This window comes from Carettochelys insculpta, chromosome 3, assembly GCF_033958435.1.
Source record: "Carettochelys insculpta isolate YL-2023 chromosome 3, ASM3395843v1, whole genome shotgun sequence".
NCBI classification, from domain to species: domain Eukaryota; kingdom Metazoa; phylum Chordata; order Testudines; family Carettochelyidae; genus Carettochelys; species Carettochelys insculpta.
The window spans coordinates 79,951,239-79,969,948 of record NC_134139.1 but is presented as its reverse complement, the minus strand read 5'-3'; the positions used below and the strand labels follow the sequence as shown (position 1 = coordinate 79,969,948).

General features: G+C 43.2%; 1 protein-coding gene across 12 annotated transcripts in view; it reads left to right on the top strand.

The window, feature by feature from the left end:
- Nucleotides 1-18,710, top strand: part of FAM120B (family with sequence similarity 120 member B) — a 155,632-nt gene that overhangs the window by 69,125 nt on the left and 67,797 nt on the right. For 5 of the 12 annotated variants that reach the window (XM_074990207.1, XM_074990208.1, XM_074990210.1 and 2 more), the window contains exon 12: nucleotides 14,822-15,061. In XM_074990207.1, the coding sequence (XP_074846308.1) occupies nucleotides 14,822-14,912 (91 nt within the window). In that variant the 3' untranslated portion in view covers nucleotides 14,913-15,061. Of the gene's footprint in view, nucleotides 1-4,046; nucleotides 9,329-9,543; nucleotides 9,674-14,821; nucleotides 15,062-18,710 lie in introns of those variants that run through there. The other 7 variants (XM_074990215.1, XM_074990219.1, XM_074990216.1 and 4 more) reach the window with 7 other exon arrangements.

Sequence of the window (18,710 nt, the reverse complement as noted above, 5' to 3'; positions counted from 1 at the left end):
GCAGGTACCCTGGTTCACCTGTTACCTCTCTCTGAGGGTATAAAAGTCAGGATGGGCTAGTCTTCTCCCATTTCGTTCTCTCAGCTGCATGCTCTGGGTTGGAATCTCCAGTGTCTGTAGTTTTGGCTTCTTCCTACAAAGTCATAATTAGATGTAGCTTTATCGATAGTTTTAACCGTTTTTAATTTATGATGTAGTGTTTAGATTTAGTCTTTTTGGGGAAACCCACCCTCACCCCTAGTTACTCCTTTTGGGGACCTGCCTATGCACAGGAATCCAGGCTTCAAACCCTGTGCTTTCCTGCCTGCAATCCTTCTCAGTGACCAGTGCCCACTGGCACTGTCTCTAATGCCTTGGGGATTCCCTCATTGTAGCAAGGTGCAGCGTCTGTTGATGGTTTCCCAGCCATGCCCAAGAAGGGCGGAACTTCATCTTTTCAAATACTGATACATTTCGTTGTTGTTTACAGCACAGTTTCAGTAAGCCACATACACTGAGTGTGGCTCTCTGTCCTCCTTTGGTGGTGGCCTTGCATCACTACATTCAGGGTGCCAAATCACATCAGACAGCCCCCAATCCCCCCCCTTTTTTTTTCTTGTCAAGATTGTCATTTTTGTTTTAATTTATGCTAATGTCTTTGGCTCAGGGAGGGAGCATTAAAAGCATTTTACATCCTAGGTGATAAAACACATAGGACTAGTCCTGGTTAAAACAGCTGACTCTTTCAGACCAGGCAGTAGAGGCTGATGCATTATGATCACTGGCCCATCCAAGTGCCTCAATGTTACATAAATATTTATTTAACAAGCAAATTCATCCATTTTGGACAGAGCAATTACAGTCATTACTAAGTAAATATGTACTACGCTATGGCCCCTTTTCGTCTCAAGCGACGGTGGTTAGCAGCGGTGGTGAGGATGTATGGGCAGTGTTTGAGTCTGCAGCTTCTCTCGTGGCTTATCCGTCCAGTATTGGATTTGCACGGTCGATTGCAATAACCGCGCGTCAGTCTGTTTCCGAATTCCTTAGTCTTAGAGCTTTTCCTTCTAAGACGAACTTCTTTCGCATGGCTTGCACATATACTATTGATGGATGATGTGCCCTGTTGTAGCAGTCGTTGCCAGGTATATGTAATAGGTGATGTAAATAAGTAAAAATGATAGAGCAAATAGCAATGTTACCAAAACCATAAGGGTACATACTGGTTAACTGATATTACAAGTATTGTCCTGAAGCTTTTTTTTTTTTTTTTATGGAAGAAAACGTTTGCTCACATGAACATGTTGTCTTACATTTTCCACTTGCATACTCATTCAGTGTAAAACAGTCTGAGGTACTTTGTCTAATTGCTGCCAGGAGGCAAAAACATTTGGCAGTAAGCATAAAAATTCTTCATTAAAAACGAAGCATGCAGATTTTATTCAGAAGCAAAAATGTCAAGTGTCAGCAACTTTCTGGTCACATAGAAAATGGGTGAAGAGTTAAAAAGCTGGTTATCTTACTGCTGGTCTGTAGCACAACAATCTAACTGAAAATTGTCTTCATCCATATTATCTTTTACTGCTTGGTATTTTCCTTAGCTTTCTCATATCTTGGGATTGAATTGGTCCAAGAGGATGTTTATGAAACTTACTGATAATCACTCTTTTCCATTTATATGTTTTGGAGACATCATGTCTTTATTTTTGTATTGGAACATTTTCAGTACATGAAGATATATAGTCTGAATCTCCTTTTGCCTTACTGAAGAGGCTGTTGCAGTTACTTGACTGTTCCTTGATAATCCATATCACAAATCTTGTTGAGAAGTTCTCCAGCCGTCAGGCTGCTGAGTTGCCTACCTACGTTGATCACAGTTCTCTTTATAATAGCCCTTAACGTGTGAAGACTGTTATTAGGTCCTCTTTCTGAAGATTAAACATGTCTGGGATTTTTATGCCTTTAATAGGTCAGGTGTTCTAAACTTCTTTATTATTTTGTTGCTCTGCACTGGACTTGCTTTATTTTGTCCATCTCATTCTTAAAGTGCGGCACCAGAAGCTGTACAGAGAATTCCAGCTCAGGTCTCATCAGTGCCGAAGTGAGCAGAATTATATCCTGTGCCTTACATATGACACTCTTGTTTATGCATCCCAAAGTGTTATTAACATTTTTCCCAACCACATCACATTGTTGTCTCCTTTTAAGTTTGTGCTCCACTATTACGCCACATCCTGCCATCAGTACCACTTCCTGCTCACTTATTCCCCATTTAATGTTTATGCATTTGATTTTTTTTCTTGCAGAGTGCAGCACTTCACCTGCCTTTATTGATTTTTTTCTTGTTGATTTCAGAGCTCTCCAATTTATGAGGGCTGATTTGAATTCTCATCCTATCGTCCAAAGTGCTAGCAACCCCTCCCAGTTGGCTGTCACCCACAGATTTCAGGAGCATAATCTCTTCCATTATTCAAGTTATTTTTGAAAGAAAGTATTGAACAGTGCAAAACCCAGGACAGATGTCTCTGGATTCCACTAGATACACCCTCTCCCTGCCCATTCTGACAGAAAACCATTGATGATTACTCTTTGAGTTTTCCAACCAGCTGTGCACTTGTATATTAATTTCATCTAGACCGTGTTTCTGTTGTTGAGAACATCATCTGTCCCTGTGTCAAAAGTCTGTCTAATCTCAAGATAGATCACATCTACTACTCTCCCCAAATCCCCTGTCCAGTAAGACAGTAACTCTGGCAAAACAGGAAATTAAGCTGGGTTGGCATGATTTCTTCTTGGCAAACCCTTGGTGAAAAGCAATTGCCAACCTGTCATGCTCTAGGTGCTTACAAATTGATTCATTGATACTTTTTCCCTGTACTGAAGTTAGGCTTAGACATGGTCTACACTTTAAATTTAGATTGAGATAGCTACAGCGCTCAGGGTGTGAAAAATCCACACCTCTGAACACCACAGATGTACTAAACCTAACCCCTGCCCCCCACGTAGCTACAGCAAGGTGGATGGAAGAATGCTTCTGTTGACCTTGCTAACATCACTTGGGGAGGTGGTTTTCCAGCCACAACAGAAAAATCCCTTCTGTTGCTGTAGGGTGCCTCTATACTGCAATATTATGCCAGCATAGCTATGCCACTGTAGTCCCCATAGGTCAGGGAAGGCCTGACCAAACTATTATTCCCTAGCTCTTCTTTGTTCCCCCTTTTAAAGACGGGTGCTGTGTTCACCCTTCTTCAGTCCTCTTGGACTTTGTCCTTCTTCCATGATGTCTTGAACATAATTGGTTCTGAAATTGAAATATTCTCCAACCTATTGTTTTCCTGTTTTGTCTCATGTTCCTTCACCCCCTACCACAACCACCACCCCCACTCCCAGTGCTTTGTTGTTAATTGCGTTAGGTGGTCTGGTCACAATTAGCCTTTTTAGTAACCATTGAAGCAAAATGGGCATTAAACACCTCAGAATCCTTGTTGTCTCTCTTATTTAACTCTCCTCCTGACAAAATAGTGGGCCTTGGCTTTCCTTTGCCCCTTCCCCCCACAGTGTATTTCTGAAACCTAACATAAGAACAGTCATACTGGCGTAGCTAGTGTCTACACTGAAGTACTACAATGGCACAGTTGTACCACTGAGACATTTGCAATATAGGCAAGTCCGTACTCTCCTTTTCAAGAGGGTTTTAAGTGTAGCTTTTCAGAGGGACTTGATAGAGCAGTTCTCCCATTGACAGAGATAATCCACTTCTCTAAGAGGGAGGAGCTAGGTGAATGAAGGGATTCTTCGGTGAGCATAGCACTGTCTACACAATTAAGGTGGATTTTTCATACTCTTCAGTGATGTAATCAAACCAACCCAATTTTCTTGTGTAAAACAGGGTCTTAAACTGCTAAGCATTTTTTAAAAAATTATCCTAAATACTCTGGAGACTTTTAAATACACTTATTCATTTTGTGTAGTTCCAGGAGTAGTTTGTTATAGCTTGTCTTATGGACTTTTACCATTTGAAATTGTTTAAATGTTGATGCTTTTATGTCTGACTTATCCCATTACAGACTGTTTGTGTTTTAGATGGCCCAGATGACTTTGTCCATGAGTGGAACTGAATGAAAAGTGATAAGAAGATATGTTTTTATAAAGTACTATAAGTGGAATATAATAAAAATAATTTCTCTTTCTGTTGTACCATCAGGAAAATGTCAAATTCAATACACAGTTTTAGATCACTGGCGTGAAGGATTTATTTACAAGTACGTTGTGTTGACTTTACTCAGTATTTCCAATCCCATTTCATTTTGACTTCTCATTCTTCTTACGTCATTGCTAATTTAATATTGACAAGAACATGTGTTACACTCGGAGACAAATTTTAAATTATTTTATACCTAATACTACCATGATAGCCATTTTATAAAAGTCCAGGTAGACTGTTGTGAAGTCTGGTAGTAAGGGAAATGTGCACCTTTATGTGGTGAAGGAGTTAGAGGAAATCTAAAGCGGTAAAGCCATGAGTGAGCTTAAGGGTATGTCTGTGCTGCAGTTAGACACCTGTGATTGGCCTACACCAGCTGACTTAACTTGAGTTAAAGGGCTGTTTCACTGTGGTATATACATGTGGGCTCAGGCTGCTGCACAGGCTTTGGAAGCTTAAGCCTGAGCCCAAATGTCTACGTGGCAGTTTAACAGCCATCAGTCTGAACCTTGTGAGCTCAGATCATTTACCACAGTTATGGGTCTTTAATTGATGTGTAGACATACCCCAAGAAGTCATCCCAGCCACATATTCTATGTATGCCACATCTTGTACAGAAAAAGTATTTTAGAAGTATTTCAGATAGCTGTAAATACTTTAAAAACATATTGTTTGCATCTATGTGCCTGTAAAGCCAGATGGCTTAGTTACATGATACAACCTATGCAGGGCTCAAAGAAAAAAGAAAATTGTAGCTAATACATTTTAGAAATTTCTAGAAACAGCTTTTCTAGACACAAAATTGTTCATAGCTTTAAAGTCATACTATTTTTAAATCTGCCAGAGAAAAAGAGAATGCTGTGTCCCCCTGTGGGAAACCTACTACAGGTTGAACCTCTGTAATTTGTAACTCTATCATCTGGCAACATCCATAATCCAGCATGATTTTAGTTTGCTGGACAGCCACTTATCATAGGTGTAGCCAAGAGTATTGAGGTCCCAAAAAGTTTGTTTAAAGCTGCCAGTCCTGGCTCTCAGTGTTTTGTGCTATGATTTAGTTATAATTTACTCCTAAATTATTTCTAAGAGCCCAGTAAGCAGTGGAGGTGTTGGTAATGTGCTAGACAATACTGACCTCCCGTGGTCCGGCAAATTCTTTTTCGGTACTGGTCAAGTCCCCAGGGTGCTGGACGAGAGAGATTCAAGCTGTAGTTTGCGTTTCAGTTGCATGATGGTCCCATTTCTAGCCCTTTACAGCTTTATACATCAGACTGTAAACCTGTCATTGTCCAAGAAGAAAAATAAGAAATAATTGCTAACCCTGAGCTTTGGATCTTTAGGTTTGGAGGACATTTGAAATGTGGGGAATAGGGGGAGGGCAACAAAACAAAACAAATTGCCAGCTGTTTGAAGCCCAGTTGTTGAAATCCTGTCTCCATTGAAGTTAATTGCAAAACCCCTATTGACATCAGCACATGTAGAATGCTGAGAATGGTCCCACCAGATACACAGGTTCCACCTCCCTGGTCCAGCACTCTTGGGACCTGAGCAATCCTGGACCAGGGATCTTGCCAGACCAGGGGACATTAGTCCCCTGCTGGCCTCCAGCCCCGCTCCCAGGCTTCCCTCCTGGGCACCAGCTACTTTCTGATTGCCAACCCCAGCCTTCTCCACCCTGCTCCTTAACCACGGCCACAGTCCGCTGGCCCCACCCACAGCTGTACAGCCCCAGCTGCAGGTCACTATTTGCCAGCCCCACTGTGGGCTGCCACTTGTGGCCCAGCCAGTCACAGCCATCTTCCCAGCTGGCTCAACTGTGGCTGCCAGGACAGGACTCCCAGCCCCCAATTCTCAGAGCTCTGCAGCTCTCTGGTCCAGCAATGCCTGTGCTTGTGGTGGACCACAGATGTTGCCAGACCAGAGAGTCACAGATTTTAGAGGTTCAACCTGTAATTAGTGGACTGTGCACAGGTGTGGCAACCAATCATGTACCGTAAGTTCTCACAGGCCTACAATTTGTCACATGGATTTCCCCTTTACATGTGGGGTAGTGCATTTAATAGGGAGGGTGTATGTTGTAGATTAAATCTGTGTACAAATATTTGTCATGAAGAAGATACATAAATTATTCTTGTATTTCAGAATAGGTCTATTTCTAATGTTAAGGTTTATTAACAAATTAGTTCTATAGCTGCTGTGAAGGTTTCATTTATCCTTATGGTGCAGTGATTGCAAATTAATAGTTGCCAGTTTTTAGTTCAATGTAGTGCTAGTTAGTGCTGGTGCTGTTATTCCTTAGGTCTTGTGCAGATATCCACTTTTGAGCCAACTATCCATTGAGTTTTTGCCCCATCTAATCTGCAAGTTCTGTGAACATAAACATGCTGTCACCTGTACATAATCTGGCATTGTGATTTTCTCGTATGTGTTTTATTGTCTAAAATAAAATAAATGTACTCTGATATAAAGACAAAGCTGCAGCACAGCTAAATAAACTGACAATAGCTCAGCATTTTTAATACAAAAAAACCTGATGCTGGTTTCACTTTGTTTAAATATGACACTAATTTTGTCTAATTTCCTTTCATATGTTTATGGTTGGGAGCAGACCTCCCCTATTTTCCTACCAGCTGTTCAGTATACTTGTAAATGTACTACTGGGTGTCCAAACCTTTTTGGGAGAATTTACTTGGAGCTTTTGCTGTGCGAGGTTTGGGCGCTTTCAGAATTGCCAGTGAAAGTTCAAGGCATCCTCTGTTGACATTTTTCTTGTTATGTTGGACCACCGCCAGAAGCTGGCATACCACCAGTGGGTTTTCTCGCATTTTCTGGTGCTGTGGAGAGGGAACGTGGAATCACTGATTTGAGGCTGCTGCTTTTGCTGGTCCAATATATGAGCTGCAGTGCGTGAATTCTTGCTGCAGCCACTCCTTGTTCCATGCACTTTTGATAGGCTTTCTCAGAACTTTGGACCCCTTTGGAACACAGCTGCCCCCTTCACATACCCCTGTCCGCAGGCCTGGGCTAGCTCTACACTTGACTCAGATCAACCTGATTATACCAGTCAATGAATTTTTCACACTCCTGCGAGTCCTAATTAAACTAACCAAAGCTGGGTGTAAACACCGGTGGTGACTGGCCGTGTGCCTCCCTCTGCCCCAAATCCTGCTCCTTCTCTGCCCTTGCTCTCCACCCCCTTGTTTCAATGCATGGGACAGTGCACTGTGGATAAGTATCGCACTGTGCAACTCATCGCCATCCAAAATAGCCTCTTTTTTTGGAAGTTTTGGCAATGTGTGACGGGGCAAAAAAGGCTGAGCTCACCTTGGTCCTCTAGCCCATGGACAGCAAATTGATGGCGTACATTAGAAACGCAAGTGGCAATTACACTGTGGGAAATTGCACCACTAGATTGCTACTGGTCATGTTGGAGTTGGAAAATCCACTGAGGGGGGCCATTGTCACGCAAATGCGTAAATTCAGTAATCTGAGGCTGTGCAGGACTGTAATTCTGAGCAATGTGCAGCATGCAGTGGAGGGCTTTGCAGCAGTGGGGTTCCAAAGCCACAGCAGAGCTCATCTGTAGCACACACACAACTGCGGTGGCACCAGACCTCCTTGTCACATCACTGGAAAGAACCACTTTTCTCTAGCTATGCAAATGGCGGTGCCCCCCCCCCAGGAATGCTGACCCACATCAGTGTTGGTTGATCAGGGGATGATACTGTCATCTTGAAGAACTGTCCAGAAAGCTGCAAGCAGGGACGTCCCTTCCCAAGAGATGGATTGCCATTAGCGATGTTGAAATGCCAGTACTGATCCTGGGGCATGCAGCCCATCCTTTACTCTCCTGGCTCTTGAAGCCATAGAACAGCCACCTCAACAGCACCAAGGAAGGACTCAGCTTGTGGCTAATCGGGGTGCAGAATGACAGTTGAACTTGCTTTTGGTAGCTTTGAAGGGGTGCTGGTGGTGGTTACTCACAGGATTGGTGTTCTGAACCAAAGATGCTCAGGCCCGTGTTCTGCTAGCCTGCATACTGCTGCGATTTGAGTCAGTGATTTCAGAAGCTTTGAAAGAGCAACACTTCAGTGAGGAACTAGAGATGCTGAACCACCAAAAAAGAAAATCAATGTTCTGCTGGTGGCATCTCACTCAGACGAAGAAAATGAACGTGCCTCGGATCGCTGTCAAGCAGAACTCCTCCTCAGCATGTGCGCATCCCCGGAATGGTTGAAGCATGAAGGGGTGTATGACTCTTGAGTGCACCTAGTATGGAAATATTTTGTGATGCTGGTGACAGGAATGCCTTGTAAACACCTGTACTCACTTTCAGGGGACTTTGTGAACAAGAAGTGGGCAACTTTATCTCCTGCAAATGTAAACAAACTTACTTGTCTGAGCAATTGGCTGGAGAAATAGGACTGAGTGGTCTTGGAAATGCTAAAGTTTTCCATAGTTTCATTTTTGAATGCAGTTTTTTGTACATAAATATGCGTTTGTGAGTTTACCTTTCACGCTAAAGGCATGTCACTAGAGTATTTGTATTAGGGGAATTAAAAATACTGTTAATTTTGTTTTTTACAGTGTAACCAAAATAGATATAAGGTTAGCATTATGCACTTTGTATTTTGTGTTATAATTGAAATCAGTGTGTGAAAATGTAGAAAGCATACAAAATATTTAAAATACATTGTATTCTATTATTAAACAGTGTGATTAATAGTATAATTAATCACAATTAACTTTTAAATCATGTGATTAAGGGTAACTTAATACTAATATTGTCTTTGTCATTGTTCTAGCAATGAGCTCCCCATGAGTGCAGGGATCTGCCTACACAGAACTCATTGCAAGAGCAGAATGTTACAATATGGTTAGGACATAACCATGTTAAAACTGGTAACAGGGAGGTAGCCATGTTAGTCTACTCCAGTGAAACAAAACAGCAGAAATGTAGCACTTTAAAGACTAACAAAATGAGTTATTCAGTGGTGAGCTTTGATCTGATGAAGTGGGTCTGTCCCACGAAAGCTCATCATCGAATAAATCATCACATTATAGCTAGCTACTTCAGCAAAAGTGCTATTATAGTGTGGACAGGGCCTCAGTTGTAGTAATCTCAACTTCTGTTTTATGCTTTGCTTATTTCAGTATGCAATAAACATTGCAGGAAATGGGCAGATAGGGAGTTGCCCAGTACAGACTTGAGAGTATCTGTGATGGTAAAATTAGAAACTAAACTCAATGTTTAAATTTGGTGTTTGTCTCATTTCACTAATCTGAAATGTGTGTTTTATATAAATGTCATCAGCAAGCTCTCTCTCTTTTATAGTTATCATGTAATTTCTGTTTTGCAGTAGCACCTAGAGGTGTCATGATCAGACTTGGGGCCTGTTGCAGTGTGCATGTACACATATAGAAAGATACGGTCCATAATCTGAGGAGCATACAATTTAAAGTGCAAAGAGGGATGCAGAGGGGATGAGGGTAAGGATGCATACAATTTTATGTGCATTTCCTCTTTTGTGTTGGTGCATCAGTTATTCCCAACTGCCCCTAATTAGCCATTAGGCCATTAATTGGCCTATTTTCTATTACAGCTATTACTACTAGTATTCACAAAGGAATATATGGTGGTAGGGGAGTTATATGCAAAACTCTGATTTCATGTAAATGGCTTCCTTTGTACTAGCAGTGAAGATCTGGAAAAACAACATCTGTATAAGGTTGCTGACAACCCCTTACATAAGGGACATCCTGTATTTTTTCATTTCTTTAGATAGGTGCTGTAACTGAAGGTATTGCTGCACCCCTGACTTTAAGTAGTTTCCATCATAAGCACGATTAACCATCTGTTTCAACGGCCCTGAGCACTCCCACTATACAAATTGTTCCACGATCCCTGGACACTATGCAACAAAATAGGGAGTTGATGGATGCTGCAAATGTAGGTCATTACTGATTATAAATATTAAAAATGATAACGATAATGGCAGGGGGAGTGGGAATTCTGTGGAAAACATACCTTATATTTTAAGTACAGTTTTGGCACCACTATTAGAAGTTTCCCTTCCTAAAGACTTTTCAAGAGTTTGTATATTTCTGCACGTGTTTTCTGAAACTTACATTGCTTCATTCCTACGTTTAGTATAAATATCTTTGAAGTGACACAGCAAGGCAAATTTTTGGCAGTTAGCTGCGATTTTAGGCACCAAAACTGAGATGTCTTGAAAGGGGGCAGTATTCTTGCTTCAAAAGGGTTGAGTACCTGCCCTGTCAAAATCAGGCACCTCTAAAGTATTTCCATGTGGGCAACCAAAAACTGAGCAACCTAAAAATCACTAGTGCCTTTTGAAAACCTCAGCCCCTCTTGTCAAGGAGGTGCTGAACCGGTGCACCTTGGACGACAGGCTTTGTCTGAGTAAAAAATCAGCACATACAGTAACATAATCAGCTGTGATTAGAAATCTTAACAATGACCTCTTAATTTCTGACTGCTTAAAAGCAGGCCTGGGGAAGTGTTCTGCTTAGAAATTCTGAAATCCCTTTTGCAGCCCTGGAAAGTGCAGCTGGCCCATGGGCTTTATTTTGAAAGGCAAAGGATCATTCCCATTTTGCAGGAACACTACCATTTACTGGGCTGCACCAGTAGCAATTTGCAACAATGGGAGGAGGGGCTACCATTTGACCTAGAATGCAATTTTCAGCTAATTAATAAAGTGACCATTAGTGCCTGAGGGGATAATAACAGGAATAAGAACAAATTACCGTGGGGTGCAAAGGAGACACAGGCATTGTATTGCAAATTTCTTATGCCACTATTCTTTTTTCAACAAATACTTTTAAAGTACCCCCACTCAACACTTGCTCCTTCTAGGGTCCTTGCAAACCACATAAGAATTAGCCCTTCAGAGATCAATCAGGCTCTGATTGTTGTTAACAAAGTGCCACCTGGAGAGAAATGTTACAATATACCTCCATTACAAAGCATTCAGTCTCTCTCAGGCTCACAAGTCCTGCCTACAGTAGAGGGGGAAAAAGCAATTGTCAGCACTGGGCCAGGCACCTGCAGTTGCTTGTCAAATTCTCCATGCCCATGCACAAATGTGCTCCGGTCATTTCAGGGAAAAACAAATGAAAAACAGGCATGGGAGTGAGGGTTCTGGGTATAAAGTCCAGGGATCTAGAGGGGGATACCTAGTAGAGTATCCCAGTCATTGCCCAGTACTCCCGCAAAGCAGTGGACATGGTCCAGAAGAACTCTGCTGGAGACGTAACTTAAGGGAGAATTTGAAAAAGGTCCTGCAATCGCACATGATCCAGTCAGCTTCCCCCTCCTGGTATGGTGGATTTGTATTCCCAAGGTTGCATGAGCATCCTTAGTGCCATTATGCCTTTGCTGCCTCCAAGCACATCTCAACAGTGCCCCCATCCACAGGAGTTTGAATAATACCATTGCAGCTCAGTGATAAGGACTGTGGGCAAAGCGGCTGCACCAATGCGGTGACCTGTTGTGCTTCAGCAACTACTCTGACCAAGGCTCCCACTCTGTTTTCTGCCCCTTGTACTGAGCATCCCATGGGCAAATGCTCGAGAAGTCTCGTAATTGTCTTTGCTAACTATAGCTGTATCTAGTAACAGAGAGTAAGCCATGCTAGTCTATACGCTATCAAAACAAAAAGCAGTCAAGTAGCACTTTAAAGACTAGCAAAATAGTTTATTAGGTGAGCTTTTGTGGGACAGACCCACTTCTTCAGACCATAGCCAGACCAGAACAGACTCAATATTTAAGACACAGAGAACCAAAAACAGTAAGCAAGGAGGACTGTCTGTGCTGGGATTTTATCCCCTGGGTTGTAGCTGGACTGGTGTGAATCATTCTGCCTGTAGTCCCAAAGAGGTAGCCATGTTAGTCTGTAGCTTCACAAATAACAAGCTGTCCTGTAGCACCTGAAAGACTGACAGATTTGTTAGATCATGAGCTTTCTTGTGTAAGACCCACTTCTTCAGGTGACTGGAGAAGACACTTAGAACCCAGGGTTTATATAGCAGGGAGGGAGAGTAAGGCGAGGGAAGTGGGGGAAATAAAAGGGGGACCACTGGTGGACCTATCCTCCATGGAGGCATCTAGTTCTTTTTTTGAATCTTGTTAAAAGTCCTGGCCTTCACAACATCCTCCGGCAACAGTTCCACAAGTTGCCCGAGTGGTGGTGTGTGAAAAAATACTTCCTTTTATTTGTTTTAAGCCTCCTGTCTATTAATTTCATTTGATGGCACACACCCCCATGTTATGAAGTGTAAATAATATTTTCTCATCTACTTTCTCTGCACCAGTCATGATTGTATAGACCTCGATCATATCCTCCTTTAGTCATCTCTTTTCCAAGCTACAAAGTCTTATTAATCGCTCTTCACATGGCAGCGGTTTCATACCTCTAATTGTGTTCTTGGCTTTTTCTGAACTTTTTTCAATTCCAGTATAACTTGCGGGAGGGATGTAAGGGATGGGGCAACCATGTCTGCACATAGTATTCAAGAGGTACGCATACCATGGATTTATACAGCAGCAATATGATGCTTTGTCTTATTAGCTATACCTTTGTTAATGATACCTGACATGCTGTAAGCTTTTTTGGCTGCCACTGCACATCTAGTGGAGGTTTTCAGAGACCTAACCACAATGACTCCAAGATCTCTTTCTTCAATGGTAACAGCTAATTTAGACACTGTCGTTTTATGTCTATGAAAGGAGACTAGCATCCATTTCCATGAGAGCATTGAGCTGACTCTCAACAGAGAACAAAGCACTATTTCCCAGCGTATAGAGTTGATTGACAAAGTCATCGTTAGCAGCATAGCGCTCCCCAGCTGCATCATTGACAAAGCAAGGGCAGTGGCCTTGCTTCAATGCTAGCCTACCTAGTGGTGGCCACAGCTCAAGTAAACCAGACCCTGGGATTTCCAGTTGCTAATAGGTGTCCCTTCTGTAGTCTGCCTGCTGTGGAACACTTCCACTGTGCTTGTGCAAATGTGCAGAAAGCAACATGGTAAAATTATATAATCATAGAAGCTTTATAATAAAAGGATCATTCCCCTTCAGAAGGTATCTCCATCTTGCCTCAAGGCACAGTCTACCATCAGTTTCTCTAGTTTAGGTGATCATTGAAGTGATGTTTGTTGTTGCTGGTGTATAGACACAACCTCTGGGGCAGAGAGGAGGTGTTTCCCATTTAATTATTTCCAGTGTCTCTGGGGAGACAAACACCCCTTTAGTACATGTTGTATACATGTTTGCTCATTCCCTTTACTGATTCTGTAAGGCAAGACATTCAGTCAGATATTTGGTTTCATTAGTAGATCTCAGCATGCTTTGCAAAGGAAGTATTAATTATGCCCATTTTACAGATGGGGAAACTGAGAGACAGTAGTGAAGTGACCTGCCCAAAGTTCGGTAAAGTGGCAGCAGTTCCTGAGGAATTCTAAGTTTTGCTTGCAAAATACTTTAAATCCCACAACACTGGGCAAAATTTCATATAAGTGCCACGCTGCATACACTTTCTAGGAAATGTAGGATGAGTGCCTCAATCACGTCCCACAATAAACAAGCACATCAGTGCCTGATAAGAGTGGACAAGTATTGGTCAGATTTACAGAACTTGAATAGAGGGTGTGTGCCAGCTCTACCGGCTCAATTCAAGTTCTGCCCATCGGCGCATAAAGGTAAGGTATTATGAGAACTATAATTTGAATTTTCTGACATTTTTGTATTTCAAATGTCAGCCGTAACATATCGTGAAGTAGATCATTGCATTTTGGGGAGATAGATCTTAGTTTCTCAGAGTTGCAATGATAACATGGAGCCCCCAGCCTCAGTCTCTCAGACATGTTAGCTCATGATACCCCCACAGAAAGCAGATACTGACCAAAGATACAAAACACATCTCTTTTCACCACCAGTCCAAGTTCCAGGGTACTTTGATGCAGGGTTTGGGTTCAACTTAGATGGCTGCCAGCCTTGTGAAAGGAGAACCGGCTCCCAATCTGGATTTAGAAGGATTCTAACCTCTCACACTTCATAGGCATTCACATCAAGGCTTTTGTACTGGGCCCCCACCCCCAGAACAGTCAGTAACATTTTTTTGGATAAACAGAAACCTGAATGGGAACAACTGAGGATAAAGCAGATGCAGCAGGTTGAGAGGGAATGCAGAGTCAAGAAAGGGAAGGCACAGAGAAAAAGAGAATGCCCATCAGCAGGTGAAACGTTAAAAGCCCGGCTACTGACACAGGTTGTACAGGAGTGTCCAAGTCAGCCTGCCTGGGGGCACAGTGAGCTGCAACTGGTCAGGGCAGCTGTTGAAGATGCAAGGAACATACAGAAGGAAAAGGCGCCTGGCTGGTATGCCATTCAGTTACATAGGCAGAACTGGAGTACGGCTGCTAAACTGGGCTGTGGGAGGGATGTAAGACACCTGGGGTCCATTTCCCATGGAGAGAGATATAGTCCCCCTTTGTGCTTCTCCAAGGGTGGGTAAGCTGTGCCCCAGCTCGGGCTGGGAACACAGTGCACGGCAGAGGGTCTTGTGCCTTCCAGGGGAAGCTGCATTTATATTTTTTTTTCTTCATTTTTTACAGAAAACAGAATGGGCAGAGGAAGGCAGGGCAGGCATTCTGTGCTGAGCACAGCACCTTTATCATCTCCAGCCTGGTCTGCATAGTGGTCTAGCAAGTCAGACACTGAACCAGGCATCAGGAAACCAGAGTTTTTATCCCTACTTCTGTCAGTGACCTGCTGTGCAGCCTTGGGGATGTGACCTCGCTTTCTTGAGCTTCAGCTTCCTCTCCCACACTTTGCCATGCGTGCCTGTTTAGACTGTAAGTAGAATCCTGCATGGATACAAAATTGGTATTTGCATCAGTAAAAATGACCTGTGGATATTTTTGGTTTTTCTGGGCTTACGTTATAAGCTCTTGGGAACAAGGATTGTCTCTCACTAGATGTTTGTACGGTACACAGCACAATAGTCTCCTGCTCACAGCTTGGGCATCTGGCTGGTACTGTAGTACACAGAATAACAGTAGCTGTCTAAAACTGAGATTAAACTGTTGAAATGACAAAATGAGAGGCCACTTGAAAGGGGGAGGTCTGCTACTGCCTGAGGTGCTCTTCCCTCCTCTACAAAATGGAGCTCAGGAATGTCTACGTCGCAGAGGGGGTGTGAGAATTAATGTGGAAAAAGGGGCTCGAGGAGCCTCAGACTTACCAGCGCTAAGTCAAGTGTTCTGATTTACTTCCATAAAAGCTTCAAAGGGGGTGCCACAGGAATTGGTGTTGGGGTTCAGGGGCAATCTTGGCACCTGTGAGAGACAGTTACAGATCCAGGTCAGCAAAAGACAGGCAACTGGGAACATTCAGCATGTGGGAGGGAAGGGGGCAGAGCATCCCTAAACTAGCTTGGCAGCCCCGTTGGGGTTTGCAACTCAGAGGTGGAGTATGACTGCACTGAAGGGTCTGTTCTCCTACTGGCTGGGTGTGTATACAACTAGTAGTGTTAAAAGGAGGCACCTGTGAAAATCTCACCCACATCAGTAGAAAAAAGGTGCCCTGATGCTACCATGACCTATCAGAAGGCTTTTGTGCATGAACATTTATGGAACACAATTTATATATTTAGTATTTGTACACCTCCGAGCCACTCTCCTCCTTGTGAGGCACAATCTAGTCAGTACCTTGCCATCTGTCATGCAAAGGTGTTTGGGAGCTCTGGGAGAGCATCCTTACACAGCCGGCCAGATGACCCAGCATAAGTACATAAATATAAAATGAGATCCCTGCCTGTAACTTATTTACTTACTGATGCCTGAATCCTTTAATACTACTTGAAGCCCAGCTGTGGCTGAGCTCTCACTGGTAGGGATGTTTCCCTGATTTTCTTCTGTAGCTATGGGCTCTTTGTTTTTGGTAGCCATCTTTAAACTTTATTTGTGTGGCAAGTAAAGTTATAGCCCATCTCACAAGGTGTTTGTGGGGTTTTGTTTAAGCCGGTGTGGGTTTGGTTGCACTCTGTTTAAAAAATAAATAAATAAAAAGCTGCAATAATCAATTGAACTGGGGATCTAGACACCTAGAATGTGGCAATCCCTGTTAATTAGTGTTCTTGGGAAAACCTGCCCATGATGAAAATAAAGCCCCTGTCGTTAAAACCCACTGCATTCTCCTTTGTGCCTCTGAATGTTGTTAACAATGTTGCACTCTGGTTAAGTAAAAATCTAAAACTGCAGTGAAGTGTTAGTAATCGGTTCTTGAGCAGATTCCCTAATGCTATTCACTTTTTCCTGCTAATCTTCCTGTGTGAGCTATAACAATGCAGCACCAAATGAGAAGGAAATGTCAGGTTATGTTTCAGGGCCAGCCTCCTGCCCACCCTCCATCTGTGCTGATGTCAGTGCTTATTGGAACATATGCTGCCTGTTGCTCACTAGCCATCTGTTAGCTGAGCTGATGAAGTGTTCGGGTTACTGTGGCAACGGAAACCTTGATTGCCAGTGGCACCGCAAACATTTTCTGCTCAGGTTTCACTTTTATCTGTGCTCTGGAATGGCAGCCCAGGCATGGTGTGGGCTAGGCTGCCAGAGCCTTTCCTTGCGCTTTTAGGTCAAAGTGGTTATGGTGGGAATTCACGGTACAAATCTTAGGCCACATGTAAAAGACTGTAACCTCATTGATGGGCTCATGACACCCATTGTTAAGCTGTCTAAGTTTAAAGGCTGACTTCTAAAGATCTAAGGATGGGCATTCTTACTTGTAGGCAGGAGTTCAGATAATCAAAGTGGCAGCATTGAATGGCACCTCTATCATCATCATCTGCTGATGTTGTTTAGCAGCTGGTTTGATGAAAATCGATATACTATAATTGGCTTTGAATGGAAACACACAGTCACTGTTATCTTGAGGAAATACATGAGATAGCAGTGCCACGAAGCTAGAGGGACAATTTTGAAGTTGAAGCAGGGTTTAGAGAGGGCAGCCTTCACAGCAGAAGCAATTAATTTATTCTGTAATCACTGTATCTTGGGGAAGGAAGGTCTGGTCAATCACAGGCATTTCAGGGACAGTTAAATTACTTACTTAGTTATTCCTCAGCCTTTTTATATCCACTTGCAGAATGATGGCGATCTCAAGCAATAACAATAATAGCGGATCTCTTTATGCAGAACTTTCTCTCCTTAAAACTGTCAAGAAACAGGAATCAACTAACTTCCCAGTCAGATTGGCAAATGTTATTGCCATTTTACAGGCTGAGAAACATCTGCCCTGGCTTCAGAGAGCCTGTCAGCGCTTAGATTAGATCCCAAAAGTTCCTTGCTTCCCACCTGCAAATACCTTTGCTGAAATCATAAGAAAACATCTCCTCCTCCTTACATGCAGAGCCTCACGTGACACCAACAGGGCTGCCCTCATGGAATGAAGTAGACTAGTCAATGTCCTGTGGTTACTTTATGACAGGTTGAAACCTCCCTGGTCCTGGAACCTTGGGACCTCACGGGTCCTGAACCAGGGAATTTCTCAGACTGGGGAGGTCAGCGCAGCCTGGGGCTCCCTTTCTGTCAGCCAGCTGGAGCTCAGCTGCTGCTGGGGGCTTTACTTTCCCCATGCAGCCCCTCTTCCCTGATTTTCTCCTGCGGCTGGGGGCTCTACTTTCCCCGAGCAGCAGATGGGGCCTCCCGTATTCCCTTTGTGATTCCACTGCTCCCCAGCTGCTGGGGGTTCCACTTTCCATGGCTATTCTGCTTTCCCCCAGCCTCCTAGTCCAGCAATGCTGCTGCACAGACAGACCCACTGGTTCTTCTCATGAGTGCTCCCACAAGGTCACTGACAGTGCCAGACCCAGATTGTAGCTGGATTAGGCAAATCTGGATTAGGGAGGTTCAGCCTATGTTGTTATTGATTGCTTGTTTGTACTACTGTAATGCTCAGGAGCCTCAGTCATGGACCCAGAATCCCTTGTCTGGGTGTTGCACAGACTCAGAGCAAAAAAAAGACTGCCCATGTGAGGAGAGGGAGAGATTCGTGTGGCTAGTGAGTCCAGGCTTTTAATGTGGGATGGCGATTGTGCTCAGTACAGGTGTAGCTGATTGATTGAAATGTAAAGGCCTGTGATACACAAGTGTTCAGCCTAGATGATCTAATGGTTCTGTCTGACCTTACACTCCATGAATCTATGAACTATTCAGCGCCTTGTGCAAGAAGCAGCTACTCAAACTTTACCCTCTGTGTTGGTGTTCTTCAGGGCCTTCAGCCCCTTCCCTTTCCACCCTTGCTCTTTTGTCCTTGGCTGACCTCATTTGCTCTCACAATATCATACCACCTTTATGCAGATATCCCTCCATGTATCTCTCCACTCCTGGCATCTCCCCCATCTCCAGAGTTGCATTTCTTCCTGTTTTTCCATTATCTGCTCCTGCATATCCCCTCCCTTTCTCAGTGTACAGCTGGCTAAAGCCAAGTTACCTTCTGTCCTTC